This window comes from Peromyscus eremicus, chromosome X (genome assembly GCF_949786415.1).
Source record: "Peromyscus eremicus chromosome X, PerEre_H2_v1, whole genome shotgun sequence".
NCBI lineage: Eukaryota > Metazoa > Chordata > Mammalia > Rodentia > Cricetidae > Peromyscus > Peromyscus eremicus.
In genome coordinates, this window is record NC_081439.1 from 100,110,052 (window position 1) to 100,128,885 (window position 18,834).

Genomic DNA, 18,834 nt, shown 5'->3' on the forward strand with positions numbered 1-18,834 from the left:
TGGGTCAAGGAAGAAATAAAGAAAGAAATTAAGGACTTCCTAGAGTACAATGAAAATGAATGTACTACATACCCACACATATTTGATGCTATGAAAGCAGTGATAAAAGGAAAATTCATAACACTAAATGACAACATAAAGAAGTTGGAAGCTGGGCGGTAGTGGTGCATGCCTTTAATCCCAGCACTCGGGAGGCAGAGCCAGGCGAATCTTTGTAAGTTCAAGTCCAGCTTGGTCTTCAAAGTGAGATCCAGGACAGGCTCCAATGCTACATAGAAAAATCCTGTCTCGAAAAAAGAAAAAAAAAAAGAAAAGAAAAAGAAGTTGGAAAAATCTCACACTAGGGACTTCACAGCACAACTGAAAGACTTGAACAAAAAGAAGCAAACTTACCCAGGAGAAACAGATGCCAGGAAACAATCAAATTGAGGGCTGAAATCAATAAAATAGAAAGACCTGGACCTGCCTGTACTGAATCTACCAGGTGGAGCTGAATCCAGAGAGAAGTCCTTGCCCTGGAGGAAATGGGATGGGGAGTGGAGTGGGCTTGGGGTATGGCGGGGTGGTGGTGGTGGTGGTGGTGGTGGTGCAGGAAGAGGGAGGACAAGGGAATCCGTGGTTGGTATGTAAAATAAAATCAAATTATAAAATTAAAAAATAAATTAAAAAACGTGTCAATTTCTCAAAAAAATTGTTTGTAAAACTATTAAGTACGTTTTCTATATTTTAAGATTTTTAAGTTTATTGAGTATGGTTAAAGATCTATAAAATCTACAACAAAAAAGTTAACTTAAAAATTTATGACAAAAAGCCTTAATAATTAAAAGTATGTGTGAGTATCCTTAATTTACTACAATATATTCAACACTTGTTAGAAAAAAAGGATTAAAAAAATAACAGCCATGTAATTTCACCATCATCTTGGTCAAGATGTCTTCTAACAATAGAGTTAAAGATGCTTTTTATTGTGCTAAAAACATCTCTTTCTTTTATATATACACAATTTCAGCCCTTTGGGAAAAGGTGTTCATATGTTTGATTTTATATCTTTTGAGTCCTCAAGCTTTTACTATGAGTCACAGGCATGAGTCTACTGCATGTTTTACATTTTGGATTTCCGTACATATTAGAAACAACGTTATTAGTTATGTATCTAAAATGTTCTCTGGTGTAAATTTTAAAAATCCATATAAGCTATAGAAAGACACAACTTGGATCCACATGTCACACATCAAATGGACTCCAGATAGGTACTCCTGTCAATCAATAGCCTAAGCTTCCCTGCCTGCTGCTTATTACTGAGGGGCAAGTTCAAATCTAAGATTCTCCTTTAAGTTCCTAAACTTTAACTTCTGTCCCCATTCTACATCTGTACCACCAGATTCCCACTCAGCCGACAGACATCAGGAGTCGGTGGCAGACACCAAACTGCTTCAAAGGTCATGAGCCCTGGACTTGCTGAAAGCTTATGTGAACCAGTCCAGCCAATGTGATTTCTCCCTGTCTCCACAGCAAACCAGATGCTTCTGATGAATGCTCCCCACTGCCTGAACCCCTAACATTGGCCTTGGATTTGCATTCCAGCCTTCACGGGTCCTGACAAGAACATCCTAATCTCAGCTGAGAGGCAGTTACAGAAGAGAGTTCCTTACCCTTTATCCTCAACTAAAGGCTGGAATACTGCTCTAAAGGAAACTGGTTTCCCTCTATCAAAAAGCTTTAGAAATAACAGGTATCCATCACAGAGTCATGAAACAACTCAAGGGGGGAATGTAATGGTTATCATTACATTTAAAGATTAGACTTACTATGCTTGAGAGACCCAAAACAAAAATGCCTCCAACATGCAAGCCCCTAGCTTGTTCAAGCTGTGCCCTAGTAGCTCACCCTCCCCACCCCTCCACCCCCGTTTGTCCAAGACATTGAAGACTGTTCTTAAACTGACTGATCCTGTAAAATGTGCTGTTCTAGAAACACAATAGCTCATAGGACTAACTACTATTTCTGTTTTTGTAATCAAACTTGCTTACTCTGCTCAATGACTGGGACAACTGCAAGACATAGATGTTAAAATTAGATCATGCATATGTGTAGACAGAATACATGTAATCTTGTGGTTTTTGACTTTATAAGCCTTGGACTAATGTGACCAGGAGCCTCAACTTGGGAGCAATCTCAGTTGCAGTCTTGGTGTCATGAGCATCTGGCACCAGTTCTTATTTAATAAAGACTGTGCTAATTTAAATTTATTCATGGTCACAGGGAAACTCTGAGTCAAACCAGACCCACAATATTTTGTTGTATTCTAACATGTTAGATTTTGTTTTAAGTATGTATGCATGTATGTCTGTATGTACGTATGTATGTATGTATATATGTATTTATTTATTTATTTTGGGTTTTTCAAGATAGGGTTTATTTGTGTAGCCCTGGCGGTCTTGGACCTCACACTGTAGACCAGGCTGGCCTCGAACACACAGAGATCTGCCTGCCTCTGCCTCCAGAGGGCTGGGATTAAAGGCATGTACCACAACAGCTTGCTGTGTGTTTATTTTATTATTATTCTTTGAAGCCTGTATGTTTTCACACACAAACACACACACACATACACACACAATATTTTTGTGAATTTCACATCATGCACCCCAAACCTGCTCATTTCCCAGTCCTCCATATCCTCCCTTCACCCTTTCAGCATCCCTCCCCCATAATAAAATTAAAAAATATACCAAACTAAACCAACCAACCAACTAACCAACCAACCACCCAAAGAAAAAAGCCCACTTCACTCTTTTGTCTCTCCCGCCTCTTCAACATTTCTTCATTCATTTGAGTGGCACTGGGATCCTCATTGCGTTCTGCAGTATATCCTTTTGTTCAATCAGCCCCATCCGAAAATGAAAATTGTAATGAGTCATTGGTCTGGTTCAAGGCCTCTGGTTTCTGGTACACCATCTTCACTTGATCCTCACTGAAACTCCTCTCTGATATCCAAAGGTAGCCCCTAGTCAGGGAGATCTGCAGAACCAGTCCCTTCACATGCTCCAGCAGGTCCTAGATGGGGTAGATGTTAGGGTGGGCCAATCCAAGGCCCTGAATATCGACCTGGGTGGTAGTTGAGTTGGTCAGTCCTTGATACTAGGACTGCCCCCTCAGGTGGAGGTGGAACCAGCTCTCCTATGCCCATGGCATCAGGGCCATCTCTCTCATGCCTGTGTTGAGAGGTGGGGCCAACTCTCCTAAGTACAGGGGGCCAGCTCTCCATGCCAGAGTCATTGGGGCCAGCTCTCCTGTGAGGGTCAAGTTCAGCACTCTTGCTGTAGTGTCTAGTGAGGAGCTGGGCCAGCTTTCCTAGGGCCAACACAGGGCAGATGTGGCTCAGCACTGCCCTTGGATTTCATCATACATGGCCCCCTATGGTAACATGGGCCACAGATGTCAACACAGACTCCAGTTACAGCAGGACCACAGATCCAGAGGTGGTCTTCCAGAGCATCTCGGGCCCAGATGTTACCATGTCCTGTGTGGCAGCTCAGGTCAGTCAGAGCAGTTCAGCCTCAGCATCAAGTAGCATGGCTCTCAGACACCAACATAGTCTGAGGTGGCTAACCAGACCCTGGGCATTTGCATGTCCTTTGGTTGCAACAGATGCTATGGACATCAACTTAGACCCTGGCTGCTGTGGGGCCATGGACCCAGAGATGTCCCTAGACTGAAGCTTGGGCCCTGACATACAATGGCCCCAGGTGGTGGCACAGGCCATCTGGAGCAGCAGCATGGCTGTGGGACACCAACATGGTCTCAGGTGGCAGAGCAGACCTAGGACATCTACTTGCAATTGGTGGTAACAGGAGCCATGGATATCAACTCAGACCATGGCTGCCATAGGGACATGGACCTAGACATGGCCTTCAGCAGCTACTTGGGCCTGGATGACACCTAGGCCCCAGGTGGTAGCATAGGCTTCTCAGATCAGCATGGCTCTGGAGGCTTGGAAAACAAGTCCTCAGGTTGTGCCACAGACCCTGGGTATCCATGTGGCCTAGGTGGCAACACAGGACACAGACTTTAACACAGTCACTGGCTATAGTAGGACATGGACACAGACATTATCCTAGGCAGCTACATAGCCTAGATGTCACCAAGGCCCCAGGTAGCAGCACAGACACTCAGATTGGCATGGCCCCAGAGGCAGCATGAACCAGGGTCACCAACACGGCCCCAGGTGACAGCCCAGACCCCAGACATATGCATGGCTTTCAATGGTAGCAGGAGCCATGGATAGCAACACATAGACCCTGGATGTAGTAAGGCCATGGACCCAGACAAGACCCTTTGCGCAGCCCAGGTACAGGAATCCTCACTTCCCTGGGTGACAATCAGGCCATCTACCTCAGCCAACTCCTCACCACCTTCAGTTCTTCTGTTCCACATCTTTCCACAGCACACGAACCATTCTGTTTCTCTTTTTCTTCCATTTCTCCACCACACATTTGCTCATTATAACGGCACCCAACCTCCATCAACTTCTTTAGGCAGCCCAGGTCTTGAGGACCCAGGATGGCCTGTGAGTGGCTTCCACCCACCTGAGCTGTTTTCTAATGACAGACAGAAAGGTTGATATGTCCTGATGGAAGAGTAAGTACCGAGGAACTGCGAGGAGTAGGGGGAAGGGAAACCATAATCAGGACATATTATGTGACAAAAAATCTATTTTTATTAAAAGAAAAAAGAATGAATTGTTGTGACCCCTCCCCAAATAAAAAGTAATCATCACCATCAATACTTTCTGTGCCCACCTTCTCCTTAGATTCCCCATTTTCAGGAATCTACTGAATCCCTTGCTCAAAGGATCAAGTGGGCCTGAATCAAGAAGGCTTAAGTGATCCACTGTTTCACAATTACCATGTATAGGGAATAGTCAACTGTGCAAGCAATACTCATGACTTTGAAATGCCACTCCTGAAACACAGAACTTGTCATTTTCTTTAAATGGCCTTTCCTGAAGAGTGTACATCTATATACTACAAAACTCCAGAAAGCACATGAAATTAAATAACTTGGAAATTCATGTTTTTATTTTTAACATGAGTGATGAATTTTAATGAAGCTGTACATTGAGTACATGTGTCACCAGATTTGCCTCTAGGTCCTGAAAAAAGATTGCACTCTAGGGATAGTCGTTCCTATCGATAATAAGAAGGACCTTCTCAATACGAGGACGTGTGCTCTGTACTACTACACGCCTCTGACTCTTCCTCTCTTCTGCTCTCCGATGGACGAACCATGTCTAAAATTAGAGGAAAGCAGGATTGGAGTTAGCATTGGCTTCCACCCCAGAGCCAAGAGATAAAAACCACTTTAAGACACATAACACTGACTTTCTATTCAGCTCATAAAAGCAAATACCAGCTGTGTGTCAAATTCTGTAATAGGCCATGATTTTGTCTTTTTCCAGCAGTATAGACACTTCAGTGGTTTCTTTTCTATTGGATGGAAACTTAGATTACAACTTGTTCCAGTTCCTTGATATTAATTCAATATATGGTAACTGGGTAAAGGAAAGTCTTCATTCTGACATTTGACCATCAGCTGTAGAAATACCTTCCTCACTAGTCATACATTCCTCTTGTTTGGGCAGAGACTGTAGATCACCAAATGTTAGCACATTTTTAAAGGCCTATGGAGGGGAACAGCTTTCTGTTTGTAAAAGCAATCTTCAGTATGAAGTAATTAATCAACAGAAATAAGCATGAGAGATTTTTAGAAAGAAAATAGCATTCAAGGGTGCCAAAGGGATTGTTGGTGCTTGAATATCAGGAGAGCGATCAGGTGGTAGGCAGAGAAGGCCTGGACAATGGTTTGACATCACAGCCTCCAGTGTTTGTGAAGGTTGACAAATTTAACCTAATGACATACAGGACACTGAAACCTTTGCCATGTCCAGGAGTTCAGCTGAAAGCATGACTTCCACCGATGGTAAATCTGAACAGTATATTCTTTCATGCTATAAAAAGTTCTCCAGGATCAGGACGAAGAATAATATCATTGTTTCTCCTATATTTCCAGAATCCTGTCCAGCACAGAGGGCACACTAGGCCCTGCTGCGTCACCAGGACATCTAAAGCCCATCTTTCTTCAAAAGGCAAAGAGTAAGATGGTCCACAACAGTGTGGGGAAAGTAGTCATAAATCAGGTCTTCCTAATATGGTCTAGCTATGGAAATACAGTCACAGTTACCTGTTAGATGTCACCATCCTCTCAGGCTCCTAGTGAAATGAGGGTCCATTGTATTGGGAAGTTCTCAAAATGTGCATTTGTGCCTCCATGTACTTTCTTTCCCTGCCTATAATATGGATGTATAGTCTATAGAAGACCAACCAAAACACCAGAAGCCCTACTACCATCCTGATGCCTCCATGAACTCAAATAAAGCCCCAGTGGCTGACTCATGTGGTCTCACATTAAGCCAGAGTTCCCCCTGTTTGATTCCTAAAGCCTATCTATTACGTTTGTAAGAGGAAAGAGGAAATCAGAAATGAGGCTTTTGGAAAGTCACACTCAAGAGTGTGCAAACAGGAGACCATGTGTGTTTTCTCTTGTGTCTTGTGTCCACCTTCTCTCAGTAGCTGCAGTGCACCAGTCTCTAGAGCTGTAGTGTATCATCCTCTCTAGAGCTGCACTGCATCATCCTCTCTAGAGCTGCAGTGCATCAGTCTCCAGAGCTGTAGTGTATCATCCTCTCTAGAGATGCAGTGCATCAGTCTCTAGAGCTGTAGGTCACCAGTCTCTAGAGCTACAGTGCATCAGCCTCTCTAGAGATGCAGTGCATCATCAACTCTAGAGTTGAAGTGCAACATTCTCTAGAGCTGCAGTGTATCACTATCTAGAGCTGCAGTGTATCAGTCTCTCTGGAGATGCAGTGCATCAGCCTCTCTTGCAAAGAATAACGAGGCTACAATCGACAACCCAAGAGAAGTCAGGTAAAGAGAATGTCCCAAAGAGGGACATTCATGGATCACCCCAGGAAGGGAAAACGGATACGATTTCCTCTGTAAACTGGGTAGGGGGTAGAATGGAGGGGTTGGGAGATAGGAGCATGAGGGATCTGGATGGCCAAGTTGGAGTAGGAATGGAAAGGGAGAGCAATGAAAGAGATATCTTGAGAGAGCCATTATGGGTTTAGGGAGAAACCTGGTACTAGGGAAATCCCCAAGAACCCAATGCCTTTTTCAGTCTTGATGCAGTACGTCCTGCCTCAGCTGAATGTACCAGGTTTGTTGACTCACAATGGAGGCCTTACCGTCTATGAAGAGTAGATGTGGGAGTGGGGTGGGGTGGGGATGAGAGCAGGAGATGGGGAAGGAGGGGGAACTGTGGTTGGTATGTAAAAAAAAAAAACTTAAATAAAAAAGTGCCTAGGACAAGTCTTCCCAAGACATGAGGAAGGCTGCAGATTGTTCAATGTCTTTGCTTGGATTTACTGACCTTCACTTTGACTTCAGGAATATTCAAAGCTTGTGCAAGTTCTTTCCTGTGGAAAGAAAACCACAAATGTTTAGCATGCCGTGGTTTGCATGAACTGCAAAGTCATATATGATTTCTATGCTTTTTTAATATTGCTATCTTCCCTCACCCCCCCCCCCCATTTAACATTCATCCTCAGAACTAGTCTTGCTTTTGAAATGGTTTCACCTCTTATAAAAGTTTCTAAACAATACAGATTTTAATTTTAACACACTATCAAAAATTAAAAATAAATGCCAAAGTGTATGCTGAGCAAATTGTACTAAATTAAAAAACAGCACCAGGGTAAGGGAAAGGGAAACCGGAAGGAGTTGATGGATAGGTACACAGTCCCTGAAAAGATGAGGAGACTACTGGTGAGGAGGTCACCCAACAAAGTGTAAATCCTTAACACTGGTAAACTTTACACTAGTGAGTATTTTGACACACTATACTCATGTCCCTATATTTTACAGAAATTAAAGTATGACTCGAAATGAGTGGTGTTGACTATGCACACTTGTTTGGGGCCAACACTACACGCTAATACTGACTTTTACCCCTACACAAGGCACCCTCCTGTACCGACCACCTAGGGAGAAGACAGCAGTGGCTTAGGGAGGGATGACAGGAAACCAGGACCTGGAAGAACAAAAGGACATCTCAACTTGAGACAACAGGGAGGTTGGGGATAGCTCCTGGTGCAAGACACATACCTGGCAAGCGCATCTGGGTACTGGGTTTCTTTGAACAATTTTTCCATTTCCTCAACCTGCCCCAGTGTGAACTTCAATGTGGTTCGCCGCCGCCTTCGTGATGAACGGCGCCTCGGAATCCGAATCACAGTCTCGGCTGAGGGTCTTGGCTCCTCCTGGTGAGGCCCCGAGGAAGAGGAGTTGGCGTCCCTGCTGCTCTCCTCAGAGCCGATTTGGCTCTCACGGACATGGCGGACCCCGTTATTTAGTTCCATTAGGCAGCCCGCGTCACCTCCACTAGGGTTGTCACCCACCATCGCCAAGGCAGCCTCTAAGGTGGAGACCTCAGCTATCTCCTCACCATTCTCATTCCTCACAATGTATATATATTGCCATTGGACCTTGCGGGCCATGACTAGTAGTGGGCCGAAGCCACAGAGAGAAGTGGGGCTCCAGGAATGTCCAGCCTCAAGGCCTATTGTTTGGTCAGTCTCTACTACCAATGAGGAGTCAAGAGAAGGCCTGAGTAAAGGGTGACGTCAACGTGTCCTTCTGCGCATGCTCCACACTTCTCCATGTTCCTCAAGGTTGATGTCAACACGCTCCTCACCAGATGGGCGCTATAGGCTTTTCCTTCCCTGACTGACTTCTCTGGGCTTTTTGACCTCTTGCTGAGGTAGGTGGTATTTGCTTTGTTGCACAAATGGTGGGTGTGGCCCAAAAGATGAGGAACCAGGGAGCCATTGGGAACAGGGTTGTGAAAGGTCGTGTGAAGTTAAACCTTGCTTCCAGAGCATGCATGTAGAATGAGTTTTAGCTTGTTTCTGCATGCATGTGCATGCTGCCTGTTCCTTCTAGGTTATAGAGATGACACTGGAGGATGAATTGTGTAGCATTGCAAGATAATTGGGGAATAGAGTATGGGAGAAAGGTGGGAACACACACTGACCACAGGACCCTTGAGTGAACATGTAGAAAATTTCTGTGAACCTTACCCTCGACCTACCAGTGCTGCTCAGAGATGGGCTTAGAACTAAGTGGACATGATCAGATTAGTGGCTGATAGTTGAAAAGTGCCTGTTAGTACATTGAGTCCTAGAACACACTCTTGTCTCCCCTAAGTTGCTTTTTCATAGTATTTTATCACAGCATAAGAGAGCAACTGAGGGGTGGAGTGACCTGGGTGGGGAGGAGTGACTGATGAGGACTTATTGATGGGGGAAGTGATTGATGGGGGTGACTGATGGGGAGTGACTGATGGGGAGTGACTGGTGGGGAGTGACTGATGGTGAGTGACTGGTAGGGGGAGTGACTGATGGGGAGTGACTGGTGGGGAGTGACTGATGGGGAGTGACTGATGGGGAGTGACTGGTGGGGAGTGACTGATGGGGAGTGACTGGTGGGGAATGACTGGTGGGGAGTGACTGGTGGGGAGAGTGACTGATGGGGAGTGACTGATGGGGAGTGACTGATGGTGAGTGACTGCTGGAGGAGTGATTGAAGGAAGAAATGACTTATGGGGGGAGTGACTGATGGGGGAGTGACTGATGGGGAGTGCCTGATGGGGGGAGTGACTGCTGGGGAGCGACTGATGGGGGGAGTGACTGATGGGGAGTGACTGCTGGGGAGTGCCTGATGGGGGGAGTGACTGATGGGGAGTGACTGATGGGGAAGTGATTGAAGGAAGGAATGACTTATGGAGGGAGTGACTGATGGGGGTGACTGATGGGGAGTGATTGATGGGGGGAGTGACTGATGGGGAGTGACTGATGGGGAGTGACTGAAGGAAGAAATGACTTATGGAGGGAGTGACTGATAGGGGGAGTGACTGCTGGGGAGTGACTGATGGGGGGAGTGACTGATGCGGGAGTGACTGATGGGGGGAGTGACTGATAGGGGGAGTGACTGATGGGGAGTGCCTGATGGGGGGAGTGCCTGATGGGGAGTGACTGATGGGGGAGTGATTGATGGAAGAAATGACTATAGGGGGAGTGACTGATGGGGAGAGACTGCTGGGGAGTGACTAATGGGGAGTGACTGATGGGGGAGTGATTGATGGAAGAAATGACTATAGGGGGAGTGACTGATGGAGCAGTGACTGATTTGGAATGACTTATGGGGGGAGTGACTGCTGGGGAGTGACTGATGCGGGGAGTGACTGATGGGGAGTGACTGATGGGGAGTGACTGATGGAGGAGTGATTGAAGGAAGAAATGACTTATGGGGGAGTGACTGATGGGGGGAGTGCCTGATGGGGAGTGCCTGATGGGGGGAGTGACTGCTGGGGAGCGACTGATGGGGGGAGTGACTGATGGGGAGTGACTGCGGGGGAGTGCCTGATGGGGAGTGACTGATGGGGGGAGTGCCTGATGGGGAGTGCCTGATGGTGAGTGACTGATGGGGGGAGTGCCTGATGGGGAGTGACTGATGGGGGAGTGGTTCATGGAAGAAATGACTATAGGGGGAGTGACTGATGGAGCAGTGACTGATTGGGAATGACTTATGGGGGGAGTGACTGATAGTTGGAGTGACTGATGGGGAGTGCCTGATGGGGAGTGCCTGATGGGGGGAGTGACTGCTGGGGAGTGACTGATGGGGGGAGTGATTGATGGAAGAAATGACTATGGGGAGAGTGACTGATGGAGCAGTGAATGATGGGGAGTGCCTGATGGGGGGAGTGCCTGATGGGAAGTGACTGATGGGGAGTGACTGATGGTGAGTGACTGATGGTGAGTGACTGATGGGGAGTGACTGCTGGGGAGTGCCTGATGGTGAGTGACTGATGGGGGGAGTGCCTGATGGGGAGTGACTGATGGTGAGTGACTGATGGGGGAGTGACTGATGGGGAGTGCCTGATGGGGGGAGTGACTGATGGGGAGTGGCTGATGGGGGAGTGACTGAAGGAAGAAATGACTTATGGAGGGAGTGACTGATAGGGGGAGTGACTGATGGGGAGTGCCTGATGGGGGGAGTGACTGATGGGGAGTGACTGATGGGGGAGTGACTGATGGGGAGTGCCTGATGGGGGGAGTGACTGATGGGGAGTGACTGATGGGGGGAGTGACTGTTGGGGAGTGACTGATAGGTGGAGTGACTGATGGGGAGTGACTGATGGAGGAGTGATTGATAGAAGAAATGACTTATGGGGGGAGTGACTGATGGGGGAAGTGACTAATGGGGAGTGACTGATGGGGGGAGTGACTGATGGTGAGTGACTGATTTGGAATGACTTATGGGGGGAGTGACTGCTGGGGAGTGACTGATGCGGGGAGTGACTGATGGGGAGTGACTGATGGGGAGTGACTGATGGGGAGTGATTGATGGGGAGTGACTGATGGTGAGTGACTGATGGTGAGTGACTGCTGGAGGAGTGATTGAAGGAAGAAATGACTTATGGGGGGAGTGACTGATGGGGGAAGTGACTAATGGGGAGTGACTGATGGGGGGAGTGACTGATGGGGAGTGACTGATGGGGAGTGACTGATGGGGGGAGTGACTGTTGGGCAGTGACTGATAGGTGGAGTGACTGATGGGGAGTGACTGATGGAGGAGTGATTGATAGAAGAAATGACTTATGGGGGGAGTGACTGATGGGGGAAGTGACTAATGGGGAGTGACTGATGGGGGAAGTGACTGATGGTGAGTGACTGATGGGGGGAGTGACTGATGGTGAGTGACTGATGGGGAGTGACTGATGGAGAGTGACTGATGGGGAGTGACTGATGGTGAGTGACTGATGGGGGAGTGATTGAAGGAAGAAATGACTTATGGGGGGAGTGACTGGTAGGGGGAGTGCCTGATGGGGAGTGACTGATAGGGGAGTGACTGAAGGAAGAAAAGACTTATGGAGGGAGTGACTGATAGGGGGAGTGACTGATGGGGAGTGCCTGATGGGGGGAGTGCCTGATGGGGAGTGACTGATGGGGGAGTGGTTGATGGAAGAAATGACTATGGGGGAGTGACTGATGGAGCAGTGACTGATTGGGAATGACTTATGGGGGGAGTGACTGCTGGGGAGTGACTAATGGGGGGAGTGACTGATGGGGGGAGTGACTGATGGGGAGTGACTGATGGGGGAGTGATTGATGGAAGAAATGACTATGGGGAGAGTGACTGATGTAGCAGTGACTGATGGGGAGTGCCTGATGGGGGGAGTGCCTGATGGGGGGAGTGCCTGATGGGGAGTGACTGATGGTGAGTGACTGATGGGGGAGTGATTGATGGGGGGAGTGACTGATGGTGAGTGACTGATGGTGAGTGACTGATGGTGAGTGTCTGATGGGGAGTGACTGATGGTGAGTGACTGATGGGGAGTGACTGATGGGGAGTGACTGATGGTGAGTGACTGATGGGGAGTGAATGATGGTGAGTGACTGATGGGGGAGTGATTGAAGGAAGAAATGACTTATGGGGGGAGTGACTGGTAGGGGGAGTGCCTGATGGGGAGTGACTGATAGGGGAGTGACTGAAGGAAGAAATGACTTATGGAGGGAGTGACTGATAGGGGGAGTGACTGATGGGGAGTGCCTGATGGGGGGAGTGCCTGATGGGGAGTGACTGATGGGGGAGTGGTTGATGGAAGAAATGACTATAGGGGGAGTGACTAATGGAGCAGTGACTGATTGGGAATGACTTATGGGGGGAGTGACTGCTGGGGAGTGACTTATGGGGGGAGTGTCTGATGGGGGGAGTGACTGATGGGGGGAGTGACTGATAGGGGGAGTGACTGATGGGGAGTGCCTGATGGGGGGAGTGACTGATGGTGAGTGACTGATGGGGAGTGACTGATAGGGGGAGTGACTGATGGGGAGTGCCTGATGGGGGGAGTGCCTGATGGGGAGTGACTGATGGGGGGAGTGACTGATAGGGGGAGTGACTGATGGGGCGTGCCTGATGGGGGGAGTGCCTGATGGGGAGTGACTGATGGGGGAGTGACTGATGGAACAAATGACTATGGGGAGAGTGACTGATGGAGCAGTGACTGATTTGGAATGACTTATGGGGGGAGTGACTGCTGGGGAGTGACTTATGGGGGGAGTGACTGATGGGGGGAGTGACTGATGGGGAGTGCCTGATGGGGAGTGACTGAGACAACTTTAGTTGAGATTTTTTAAATTTTCCTTTAAGCTCCTACTTGTGTATGTAAGTGCATGAGCCATGTGTGTGGGTCAGAAGATAACTTGGAGGAGTTGTTTCTCTCCTTCCGCTGCATCCAGGGATTGAACCCAGGCTGACAGACATTAGCAGCAAGTACCTTTACCATCGGAGTCATCTTGCTGGCCCTGACAGTACCTATTTAGGCAGGTTGTTTGTTAATGGGCATTTCCTAGTGTTATATATGTTCTCGTTCCCATATATTTACGCCTTGAAATGCATAGCTGTTTGAAGATTCAGAAATAGTAGTGTTTGGTTTAGGTCTTCTAGATACATATAACCACAAGAGCTAGTCAGCACAGCTTGATGTTAAACTTAGTAAACAATTAGATTTCAGATTTTGGTGTATTCATGTCTCTAATATTCAAATCTTTGTCTTTTGGTTAGTCTGCCTAAGCATACATTTCAAAGAACCAACTTCTACTTACATTGATTCTTTATTGTTATTTTTGTTCTCATTTAAATAATTCCTGCGTTGATCTTGATTTCTTTTCATCTCCTGATTTGGGGTTTGGCTTATCCTTCATTTTTGAGGGCTCTCATATGTATCATTTATTTGCACTCTCTCTGGCTTTTTTGTTGTTGTGTTTTGGGACAGGGTTTCTCTGTGTAACAGGCCTGGCTGTCTGGGAGGTCACTTTGTAGACCAGGCTGACCTCCAACTCACAGAGATCCCTCTGTGTCTGCCTCCTGGGTGTCAGGATTAAAAGGGTGTGCCACCACCTCCGGTAGTTTCATTCCATTGTGATCAGGTAAACTACAAGAAATTGTTTTCCTGTAATTGTTGAGACTTGCTTTGTCTCAGAATATGTAATGTATTTTGAAGAAAGTTCCATGGGAATAATGTATATTCTGCAGTGTTTGGATGGACTAGTCTATAGATGTCTGTTAAGTCTATTTGATCTATAATATCATTTAATTTGCATATTTTCGTTTATTTTTTGTGTAGGGAGACATATCAATTGGAGAGAGTTGGGTATTAAAGTCACCCACTAGTATTGGGCTAGAGTTAAACAGGCTTGAATCTAATATTATTTGTTAGGAAATCACCTGATTTCCTAATATTAATATTAATAATTACATACTAATATTAATAATTACATTTGCATTAATAATACAAATAATATTGAGGCATAGTTTTAGAATCATAAAATCCTCTTACATTCCCTTAGTCAGTATGAAGTGACTCTCTTTATATTTTCTCACATTTTGCTTGGAAGTCTGTTTCATCAGCTATGGGAATAGTGGCATCTGCTTGTTTCCTAGGCCTATTTACTTGGATCTTTTTCCATTCTTTCCCTCTCGGGTGACATCTGCCTTTGTAGTGACATCTGTTTCTTGGGGGCATCAAGTAGATGTTTCCTGTCATTTGATGCAATCTACTAGTCTGTGCCCTTTTTTCCAAAGATTTATTTTTGTTTTCAATTGTGTGCGCCCATGTCTATATGTAGGTCTGTGCATGTGATTGCAGGTGTTCAAAGAGCCCAGTGGTGTGGGAGCCCCTGTAGTTTGGTTGTGGAATTGAAGCCATTAGTATTCAATTATTGTTGAAAAGTGGGTGTTAATTACTGCCATTTGTTGATTTTGTAGGGTTTTTTTCTTTTCCCCTCTTGCTTAACTATTATCCTAGTGTGGTTTATTCCTTGCTGTGGATTTGTGGAGGAATTTGTTTTTCTCTTCAGTCCAAAAGATTCCTGTAAGTATTTTCTATGGAGCTAGCTCAGTGCTCATGCATTCATTTAGTCTGTTTTTTTTTAAATCATGGCAGGTGTGTACAGTTACAACAGACTGTTTTGCTAGCTACAGTCATCTGGGTTGGCAGTTGAGTCATAATTGAAATACATCTGCCCGGGCCTCCTGGCTGTAAAGTTGCAGCCGAGTAATCTGCTGCCATACTGCCATTCTGCCCTATGGGACATGGTGTGTCTTGCTGCTGCTGAGATGCTGTCTTTGTTCTGTGTCTTTAATGTTCTAATTGTGAGGAGGGCCAATTCTTTCCTGGTCTGTCTCTTGGTGTTCTAAGCACTTCACTTCTGGATTGACCTCTCTTTTTCCAGCGCTGAGAAACTTTTTGTTATGAGGTTTTTTAAGAACATATTTTGCATCTTTAGAACTTGATTCTTCTCCTTCTTCTATGCTGTTGTCATGGTTCTCTCAGGGTGTTGTGTGTCTTGTAGTCCCACTGAAGCCTTCTTTGTCTTGTTTCAATTGTTCCAGCAACTTAACTGTATTGAATTTCTCAACCATGTTTACATTTTCCCAGAAAGCATTTTGTGATTAACTTTATTCTGTATGTCTTTTCCTTCTTGTTCTTTGCTTCTGATTCTTAACTATTTATTGCTGATTTAAGTTCGTACTTTCTCTGCCATTATAGAATTGAAGCAGCATGATATAACACACTTTTTATTAGTAGTGAGCTGGTTCATTCATATAGATTTCCTGCCCTCCCCTCCAGTGCCAGGAATCACACTCAGGCCCTTGTGTGTGCTAGGCACATGCTTTCCCACTGGACCCCAGCCTCAGCCTATGGATTCTGAACCCTAGTGAGGTACTGTGGGTCTTGTGTGGATATTGTATCCTGGGAGGGATTCTGATTATTTTCTTTATTTTTTTCTTCTGTATAGTGCTTGGAATTGGACCCAGGAGCTCAAGTATGTAACATATAGTTTATAACTGAGCTATATTCCCACTCTAGCCTAGGAAATCTGAGCCTTTGTGTTTCTATGCAGGAATTGTTTGGGGAGTGGGGTGATAATGGTTGAATCATTGAGCTCCAGGAAAGACTATGAAGAGAAAGAAAAATGGTTCTTTTAAAAGCATTTTTATTTATTTATGTGTCTATGTGTGTCTTTATGAGTGTGTGCCATGTGTGTGCAGGTACCTGCAGAGACCAGAGACAATGGATTCTGTGGAGCATAGGCGGTTGTGTGCTGGCATTTGAACTTGCAGCATTTGGAAGAGCAGCCTGCACTCTTAACTGCTCAGCCAACTCTCCAGTTTTTACTTTTTTATTTGCTTGTTTTTTTATTTTTTTATTTTTATTTTGCAATACAACTCAGTTCCACATATCAGCCACGGATTCCCTTGTTCTCCCCCCTCCCGCCCCACTCACCTCCCCCCCAGCCTACCCCCCATTCCCACCTCCTCCAGGGCAAAGCCTCCTCCCAGGACTGAGATCAACCTGGTAGACTCACTCTGGTGATGGGATGACCAAACACCCTAATTGTCGTGCTAGAAACCTCATCCAACTACTGAGGGATCTGGATGCAGAGATCCATGGCTAGGCCCCGGGTGGATCTCTGGGAGTCCAATTAGCGAGAATGAGGAGGGTTTATCTGAGTGAGAATTGTTTTGTTTTTTGAGACGTGGCTTCTCTGTGCAGTCCTGTAGAACTCACTATAGACCAGGCTGGCCATGAACTCACAGATTTCTGCCTGCATTTGCCTCCCAAGTGATGGGATTAAAGGTGTGCACCACCAACTCTGGCCAGTCCTGATTTTTAAATGTATTTTTATTTTTGCATTTATTGTTTTGGTGGAGGACACTGCAATGCTTGTATGGGAGTGAGAGGACAACGTCTACTCTGTTCTCTTTCTCACTGGAGCTGGGACTAGGAGTGTCTTAACCACTGAGCCAGCTGTCTCACCAGCCAAGAAGAGTTTTTAAGGTTACAGTATGAAGTGATGCTAAGTTTTCAGGTGAGGAAAAAGCACCAACAGCATTTAGAAGAGGATGGACTTTCTTTGTTAATTCAGATTTTAGTGTTTAGCTTGTAAACTTTCTTTGTCCTGAAAAATATAAGAAGTAGCTATGGAGCCCCTAAAGTCAGAGTGAACATGATGTTTTAAATTGGGATATATAGACAGCTTGGTTGCTTCAGCAAGAATTTCTGAGCAACAAGTTCCTGAAGTTCCCAGGGACAGTATACTGAAGAATTGTATCACAGAGCAGTAGCCTGCTTGTGGTCGCTTGGCCGCCATTTGTTGATCGTGGAAGAGCTAGGAATTCATCAGTCTTGTAGTCACTAGGCTCTTGATGCTCCTCTTCCTTAGCTTCTGTGAGCTGGTTCACCCTGACTGTTGGCTGTTGTCCAGATATCCAGAGAGGTGTCACAAGTGACACTCCCATGTTGGTGGTAACCAACAGCTGTCTATTTGGACATTTAAGACCCACTCCACAGGAGGAAAATCATCCCTCATCCTAGAAACCTAGACAACATCCCAGGGCTAGTGAGGTTATGTATCTTAGAAGAGAATTTACAATTGCCACGATGATAGACTGGAATAATTCAAACCGCATAATTAATCTTATCCTTACATAAGTGTGACTACCACCCCTAATCAGAGAACCCTCTGTCTGCAGCAAACGGAGACCATCAGAGAAGCCACAACTGGACAGGATGCAGAGAACAATGGCTCATGGGGAGCACAGCCCCAATGCCTACATCTACATCACAGTTCCTGCATCTATGACTCAGGAAAGGCAGGGGAAGAGGGGAGCTGAAAGATTTTAAGAGCCTCAATACCAGGATGTCTGCTGTGAAACAGTCACTCACAGAACTGGCAGCATAAATGAGATGTGAACATTGGCCATATCAACAGACAAGATGATGGAGAGATGGTAAAGTCTCCATGGAAGGAGAGACACTTTGTACTGGGATTTTAGGCCTGGGCTTTATTTTGTTCCCAGACAGAGAACTGTGGGCAGCTAGTGACTACAGACAGAGGGGGAATTGACCTCTCCCAGGGATGAGCCCTCTCAGTGGTTAGTCAAGGCAAAGGATCAGCCCTGAAATCACATACACACAAACAACTAAAGCAGACTCAGCAGGCCATATTCACACATTTATTCATACATATATGTCTATACATAGGAAGAATAATTGACAAGAGGCAATTAATGTGAGAGTAGTGGGGGAAGTCATGGAAGGAGTTGGAAGGAGGAGACGGGAGAAATTGAGGGAGGAGAGATTTTATCACTCCATTTCTTTATTTGAGTTGGCTTTAGTTGGCTTTCTGCTTCTGCAATAAAACACAGGAACTAAAGCAAACTGGGGAGGAAAGGGTTTATTTCCTCTCAGAGCTTACAGTCTATCATTGAGAGAAGTCAGGGTAGGAACTGGAGGCAGGAACTGAGGCAGAGGCTGTGTAGAGATGTTGCTTACCGGCTTGCTCCTCTTGGCTTCTTCAGCCTGCTTTCTAATACACTCCAGATGACCTGCTCTGGGGTGGCTCCACCCACAGTGGGAGGGACCCTTCCATATCAATCATTAATCAAGAAAACGCTCCTCAGAATGGCTTACAGGATGGAGCCATTTTCCAATGGAGATTCCCTCTTTCCAGATGCATCTAGCTTCTGTCTACTTGACAAAATGCAACAGACACTTTGTCCACTGGAAAAAGAAAACAAAAACCAAAACAATTTAAAAAGAAACAAACAAAAATGGTTCTCTCAAGTTCTATGGTTGGTATGAAATCCC

The 18,834-nt window shown here is 45.9% G+C and overlaps 1 protein-coding gene across 2 annotated transcripts; it reads right to left on the reverse strand.

Annotated features, from left to right (window-relative positions):
* Positions 1–5,056: 5,056 nt before the first annotated feature.
* LOC131899173 (homeobox protein Rhox13-like) lies at positions 5,057–8,744 on the reverse strand. Of its 2 annotated transcripts, XM_059250566.1 has the most exons (4): positions 8,561–8,744; positions 8,223–8,447; positions 7,489–7,534; positions 5,057–5,290 (listed from the first exon to the last, which is right to left on the reverse strand). In XM_059250566.1, exons 1-4 carry the CDS (start codon positions 8,569–8,571, stop codon positions 5,171–5,173), a joined length of 402 nt encoding a protein of 133 aa, XP_059106549.1. In that variant the 5' UTR covers positions 8,572–8,744; the 3' UTR covers positions 5,057–5,170. The 2 variants fall into 2 exon arrangements, with proteins under 2 accessions (XP_059106549.1, XP_059106548.1); XM_059250565.1 differs by having other exon boundaries at positions 8,223–8,741.
* Positions 8,745–18,834: the final 10,090 nt, after the last annotated feature.

Bases quoted from the DNA above. Each gene is read 5' to 3' on its own strand.
- LOC131899173 (XM_059250565.1), bottom strand. From the start codon at position 8,614: ATGGCCCGCAAGGTCCAATGGCAATATATATACATTGTGAGGAATGAG. The intron at 7,535-8,222 runs GTATGTGTCTTG...TTCTTTCCACAG, and splicing joins TACCCAGATGCGCTTGCCAG to GAAAGAACTTGCACAAGCTT. The intron at 5,291-7,488 runs GTCAGTAAATCC...CTCTAATTTTAG, and splicing joins TTCCTGAAGTCAAAGTGAAG to ACATGGTTCGTCCATCGGAG.